The sequence below is a fragment of the Triticum dicoccoides genome, chromosome 4B (genome assembly GCF_002162155.2).
Source record: "Triticum dicoccoides isolate Atlit2015 ecotype Zavitan chromosome 4B, WEW_v2.0, whole genome shotgun sequence".
In the NCBI taxonomy this organism is placed as follows: domain Eukaryota; kingdom Viridiplantae; phylum Streptophyta; class Magnoliopsida; order Poales; family Poaceae; genus Triticum; species Triticum dicoccoides.
The window spans coordinates 125,186,376-125,193,189 of record NC_041387.1 but is presented as its reverse complement, the minus strand read 5'-3'; the positions used below and the strand labels follow the sequence as shown (position 1 = coordinate 125,193,189).

At 41.4% G+C, this 6,814-nt stretch overlaps 1 protein-coding gene across 1 annotated transcript in view; it reads right to left on the bottom strand.

Annotated features, from left to right (window-relative positions):
* Positions 1 to 103: 103 nt before the first annotated feature.
* The window catches only part of LOC119295410, an 8,061-nt gene continuing 1,350 nt past the window's right edge, over positions 104 to 6,814 (bottom strand). Inside the window, exons 3-14 of the mRNA XM_037573831.1 lie at positions 5,299 to 5,453; positions 5,155 to 5,219; positions 4,821 to 5,007; positions 2,565 to 2,828; positions 2,341 to 2,474; positions 2,000 to 2,189; positions 1,858 to 1,917; positions 1,520 to 1,771; positions 1,179 to 1,437; positions 903 to 1,108; positions 725 to 775; positions 104 to 608 (exon numbers count right to left, since the gene is read on the bottom strand). Coding sequence (XP_037429728.1) covers positions 318 to 608; positions 725 to 775; positions 903 to 1,108; positions 1,179 to 1,437; positions 1,520 to 1,771; positions 1,858 to 1,917; positions 2,000 to 2,189; positions 2,341 to 2,474; positions 2,565 to 2,828; positions 4,821 to 5,007; positions 5,155 to 5,219; positions 5,299 to 5,453 — 2,114 coding nt within the window. The 3' untranslated portion in view covers positions 104 to 317. The remainder of the gene's footprint in view (positions 609 to 724; positions 776 to 902; positions 1,109 to 1,178; positions 1,438 to 1,519; positions 1,772 to 1,857; positions 1,918 to 1,999; positions 2,190 to 2,340; positions 2,475 to 2,564; positions 2,829 to 4,820; positions 5,008 to 5,154; positions 5,220 to 5,298; positions 5,454 to 6,814) is intronic.

Below are 6,814 nucleotides of genomic sequence, written 5' to 3'. Positions count from 1 at the left end.
GGGGCGAAACAACATAGGTTATATCCCAGATATTAGCATATTTTTTCTCTATCAATGATCAACGTTAAACAAGTTTTAATTAGGACTAAGCTAGAACTTAAAATAATTTGAAAATGAGGGAGTATTAGCTAGTATCCAAGCATACCGTACTTTTTTTGTCATGCCTCTTTCTAAGAACATGAACTCCCACTAGTGTAGAACATCTTACATTTCCATCGGTTGTCAACTACTAAGTCATTTCAGGATGGCCATGTGAATTTTCGCTTACAAAATGGAGGTGGCATCCTCATCCCCAGTCTATGGTACACCCTCATTCATCACAGGAACAATTCTGGAAAGGACCACATGATGAACCTGGCATACGTGTCATTCTCCAGGAACTCGACGTGTGCAGCCCTACCGACAAAGGAGTTGAGGTCCCGTCGCTGGGTGGACTGGTCGAAGCTCACGTCGCAGCGCATGAACACCCGCGTCTCGGAGGTGGGTGCACGGATCTGGTCCAGGCAATTGTTGAGCATCTCCGTGAACACCTGCCCCTTCTTCGAGCTATCTGACGACGAGGCCGGGCAGAGGTCAATTCTCGCTGAATGGTATGGGACGTAGCCATCCTAGCACAAGAACATTGTGACCAGATTTATGAGTAAACCTTCTTGACATCTAATAGAATGAGTAAACCATTGTGGCATTCAAAACGAAGGGAAGGCATGCTGATCATATTAGGCACCTGCGGCGAAGACACCAAAATGATGTTTTTGAAGTTCTCCAATGTCTTGAGCTGAAAAAAGATAGGAAAGCAAGCGCATAAACCAAGTTATAGGAAGTTGGCCTATTGTCCTAGTTCTACTTCTAGCTGTAGAAAACATCTAATTCTAGCATGAAGCTAATAGATTTAATCGATGTACCTTGCAGAGCTTGTAAAAAAATGTATTCTGGGGGTCTTGCTCATCAGTGAAAGTGAGCTGATGCATGCATTGCAGTCCCTTGAGTCTCTTCATAAGCCAGAGGCCAGAGTTGAACAACGAATTTGAGCTGTACCAGTAACCTAAATGAGGCCCTGATATCGACATGTATGTGTAGAGGTTCTTCAAAAACGGCTGCAACTTGGGTTCTGTTGAATGGAAATTGATTAGCCACATGCAGCAGTCTGTTTGGACGGAATTTCTCAGGTTGAAAAATACCTGATAATGCACTTCTGATGATGACGTTCCCAATGGAGTGACCGACAAAACTAAGCTTCAATTCTCTGCAGCCTCCATGTCTCGAATACTTATCCAATTTGTTCTTTAGGAATGAGACCACTTCATTAGCAAGCCTTCTACCCATTTCTTTAAAATCTCCATATGTTCTATCTTCGTTTGTCTCAGACAATAGGCACTCAGCTCCAGGATCACGCAAAAGCCATTGGTTTCTAATGAGACAAAGATCCAGATGATGCCCCTGTTTTTTGACATCGGCAGAAGTTCAAATTAAATGTGTACTAATTAGATCCAAACCAACACATAAGTCCAAATAAACTTGCCTGAAATCCATGCACAAAAATAACAGCTCGTAAGACATGTCCAGTGTTTTTACCACCGAGCGGATTCCCCGCAAAAGAATCTCCTTGTAGATTAGGTGGTACAGAAGTATTATACAGATCTGGAGCATTTGCCAACAAATCCTTGTTACAACCATGTTGTGGAACGACCATGACATGTTGTTCTATAAGAACAACAGGAACACGTGAAGGATTAGCATAGATATGCATATCTTGAACAGACCGTGCGTTAATCTGCAGTGGACTTCGCATTAGTCTCCTCTTATTGAGTAAGATAAGTGTTTCACTTATAAATTGTTCCAACATCAACAAAGACTGACCTTCATTTGCGCAATACTTTTTCTGTGGAGTTCAGCTCGTGAAGAAGCATTCTGTACAGGCTACAAAAATATATGGAACCATAAAACAGTGACAAGTGTATCAAGCATACTTCGTTCTAAACAATCAAGAGAAGACAATTACATCATGATGCAACTTCTTTGAGCTGGAAACCCTCCGGAGTGAATGGCGAGGAGACGAACTGTCACCCATACCATGCATGTAACGATGTGGAATCTCAATTTTTGAATGAACAATCCATATTGACCATTCTGATTTCCGATCAACATCCCAAATATCATGCAAGTAATCCAATATCTTTAATTTATTTATCCTGCAGGAGACCAACCATACTTTGGCTGAATACGGCATGCCATGAAATAATCTAAAATGTTGAGAAATAGCGGTGCTAGCCACTAACACATGAGAGCAATAGAAAATGCCCATCTTCTGAAGTAACATCAAGAAAGCAATTATAACCTCACCTATGAAATTTCAGGAATCCACTCCATAAAAGTGAAAGTTGGTCGCTCACTGTTTCAAATAATTCAAACAATTCTTCTTTGGAAAGGGTGTACAGCATAACATCATTAGTGCTTTGAACCGCATCATCAGATCTCTGAAATACTTGGAAGATAATGTAGCCAATCAGCAAAATTATCATATTTGCACTTTGTCAGTAGTCATCTTCAACAGAGAAATGAAGTACCTCTAGAAGATCTTGTAAAATGCCAAACTGCTGGCCAATGCACTTTGGGATTACAGGGAGCCCATTAGTATAATTAGGAAAACTTGACTTTGTTGGGTGAACTGACTCGTATTTACCAAGTGTTAAATCAGCGCCATCCAAATCTTCAAGAGTCTGACCAATACCATTACTGATCCTCTTTACTTCCTCAAGCAACAGTTCTCTAGAAGATAATAATGCCTTCAGAATATCATATGACTTTGAGACTGAACCTTGCTTGAATGCCTGCATAATGAATGAAACATTTTACTCACCAACTTGATGAGATGATTAGCAATAAAAGAAATAATTTATTCAGGGGCACGAAATAACATCAAGCAATTAACCTCACATTTATAATATATATAGGACCGCTAAACTACTCCTGAGCGCATAATAAGTTAGCGTACACTCCGGCCCCGTGTGAGCACTCCTAATTAGGCTGACGTAACCATCCTGTCCCGCGCGCCTCAGATCAGTTATTCTACCGTAACAGGAGATGGAAATATAGTAATGAGAAGATGGGTTTTACGAGACAATTTTTCTACAATTCGATAGTAAAGAGAAAGAAGATAGTAGTAATGCGATTATTACTACCTAGCTACCAACAAAGAAGATACTAGTAATGGGATTACTACCTAGTTACCAACTAACATCTTGTACCGTTGATCCTCAAAAAAAATAAACATCTTGTACCGTTGGATAGTAAAATTAGAGAGGGTAGTAGTAACGCAATTACTACCTACTAGCATATATTAGAAATTGACCCTGTCGATAACACGGTTACCATCTAGTACCACTTTTTGGCAGGATGTTTACTAGTAGGCAACGTATATACAGTAATAAATTTTATTATATTACTGTTTTTGCAAGGAGTTTTAATTCATTACCATCAACTGAAACGGAGCCATGGAGCCTGTTCATGTAATCGGTAAAGCATTTTAATTCATTACCATCAACTCCGGCCTTTTTACCATCAACAATTAGTGATCGAAGCTGCGGGACCGAGGTAGGCACATACGATGGTAATGGAATTAAATCCTTTTACTATATTCGCTTACTTTTTTACCATCAACTAGTTAGTGGGAGAGAAGTTTGGTGGAGCGCCCGCCCAACTAGCGACCGGGCGCGTACGATATGCTTTTCTGCGCGCTTGCTTAGTTTAGCGCCACCGTATATATATATAGTTATTCTTCACCCCCTCTATTTTAACATCAATTCACCGTAATTTTACGTTCCGTAAATTTTGTCTTATTTCAAACATAAAAAGAGAATGTAAGAAAATACATAATCACCGTAAAATATATTTTATGTTACGTAAATTACAAAAGTAAAAACATAGTGTAAAATGTACACAAAATGTAATTTTTCTGGTCTTCTGACATTTTTTTATGCCAAATTTTACGCAGTGAATCAATATGACTGTAACTATTTGTATTTGAAACATAATTTATTTATGAAATGATCGTAAGATTACCTCGGGTGAAGAATAACATATTCTGCACCCCGGGTGATGAATAGTAATACTATATATATATATATATATATATATATATATATATATATATATATAGGACAAATTTTTCCTACTACCGGGTGTAGTTACTCCCACCACTTTTGTTTGATACGTTCTAGGTAGTATCTATCATATTGGAGAGTATGTATGCGTTGTATGTAGTATATAAGAATGTTTAGGTAGTATATATACTACTTTTTTGGTAGTATGTATCATATTTTATGCATACTGTATTTCGGCGTACAAATATGTACGTATTTCACAAATACAATAAAACCATGAGCTCACTTGCAATTTTTTCATATAACTCAATTTGGAGTATCTTAGATGTAGTATATGAACATACTAAAAATAATAAAGTAAAGTATATACTACCACATGGTAGTATATGAAAAATGGGTGTAGCTACACCCGGTAGTAGGATGCATTTTTTCATCACCCAGGGTGCAGAATATGTTATTTTTCATCTGAGGTAATCTTACGATCATTTCATAAATAAATTATGTTTCAAATACAAATAGTTACAGTATATATATATTTGGAATCTCTAAAATTTTATGCCAAACTTGTTCGAAGCATATTTCTCTTTAGTTCTTTTTAGTATAAAAAGGAAGAAAGCGGACATATGGTTTCTGTTATAGTAGCAGTCTCAGACAAGTTTGTGGAATAGACTAAGTGCCTAAAAATAATATTCAAGCTAAAAGCATCACAAACCTGTGTACCTTCAGTGACGATTTAGTCACGCCAGCTTTCAGGTACACTATATGTATGGTCAGATCAACAAGCACAGGGTGGAAAGTGTCAAAATGGACAGGACAATATGTGTGTAAACCCAGGAGTGCCCTATGTGGGATCCTAAATTCATGAACAGGGACCAAATACTGGTCATTTGAATCTTCAGTTTCAATCCTGTAATAGAGAAGAAAAGGAGAACATGCTTCAGTATTGATGCAGTCAGCCTGTGAAATGTTAGATGCACATGTACTCCACAATGAAAAAAATGTCGAGAGCATGCAAAACAAGATCCAAAGAGATGGAAATAACATACACACTCACCTATTCCCCAATGTTGGAACAAATAGGAGCTCAAACTTCAACATAACTGAAGAAGTTGCTGGACCCTATAATAGACAAAGCTGTCAAATCACACTATATACAAGATATGATTAAATTAAAAAATGAAACTTGATGAAACCCAACCTCATCTTGACTGTTGGGTATGTAGAAAGACACCATAAGTGATAGATAAATATCTTGTCTAGCATATTTAATTCTAAATGGCTGTGTATAGAAGCTGTTGTCAACGTCATCTATTTTCCAAAAGCCACTAGCACGCTTCGCACCAATATCAGTAGCTGCACAATCCACCTAGCACGTCATTATCTATTAGCCAAAAGATTGAAAATTTCAAAGGATACTAGACAAAAAAATGTCCCAGCATGGAAAATCCAGCCTAATATTTTTCTGCACCCTGAATTGATTTTTTTTCTAACAGGCATCGAAATGCTCATTGCAGCACAACAAGCGCGGGAACGACCAAAACTGAACAAATCAAAATTGCCTAAACTAACCAAAGAAAAAAAAGAGGTAAAGTAGTAATGAATTGATTTAATTCAAGATAAAAATAGCAATGAACAGATCATTTTAAGTCAATGCAAAATGGCGAACAGCTGTTGCTTTAACATTACAAACTGGTCTACGTGTTGATCATAGTAAATATAATAATCTCGGCTTGGCGAGGGTCCGGTGACCCGGCGGGGTGGCCGGCGGCGGACGTGGTGGCGGCGCTGCTCCTTGGCGGCGGGGCGGCGTGGTGGTGCTGGGTGGCCGACGTCGCGCCCCCGGCCCAGATCTGGGCCCGGCGGGCCCCATCTGGGTCCTAGTGGGCCGGCCCCTCGGCGTGGCCTCATTGTCTGCGGCACGGTGAGGAGGAGGAGCGGCTCGGATATGGGGCGTCGGCACCGATGGCGTGCCGGCAGCAGCGCGAAGGCGGGAGCTTTACGGGCCCACGAAGGCTCAGCCGGGCCTGGTGTGCTCCTGCTATTGCGTCCGGACGGCTACCGTCGCTGACGGTGGAGGTGGGGCCCTCCCACGTGCCGACGGTGCTGATGCCCTAGTCCCGGCTTTGATTCTTCGCCGCGCTGTCCTCCTCACTTCGCGGTGCCGTGGTGAGACGGCGTGGGGGCCTCATGACCGCATTGGTGCAGGGTGGTGGTTGGTTTGGTGGCTGGATCCGGAGCGCCCGAGGTGCTGGTTGGGATCGGGGGAAACCCCTAACGGCGTGGCCGACACCTCGTCGTCGGTGCCACCTGACCTTCCGGGAGGGCGTCGGGGGCTACCCTTCCTCTCGCCTCGTCGTGTACCGGGGGAAACCCTTGGCAGCAGCGTCGTCATCGTCGCAATCCTTCTTGGAGGTGTTGATAGGTGCCGGCGCTTCAGAGTCTTGGAGCCTAGTGGAAGATCCCGGTGGGCGCAGCGTTCGCGAGGCTTCTTCGTTTTTGTTGATCCGCCGTTGTCGGCATTTGTTTCTTTTGTTCTTTTTCTGTCGTTTCTTTTGGGCGTGACTGTGTTGCTTCCGCCCCAGCACCTATCCTGTATGGTTCGGTTGGTTGCTTTGTATACAAAGCGGGGGGAAACCCTTTTTCGGGAATATAATAATCTGATTACGGTTACCAATACAAGGCAGGATTGAGAACAATCACGCAGAACATACCTT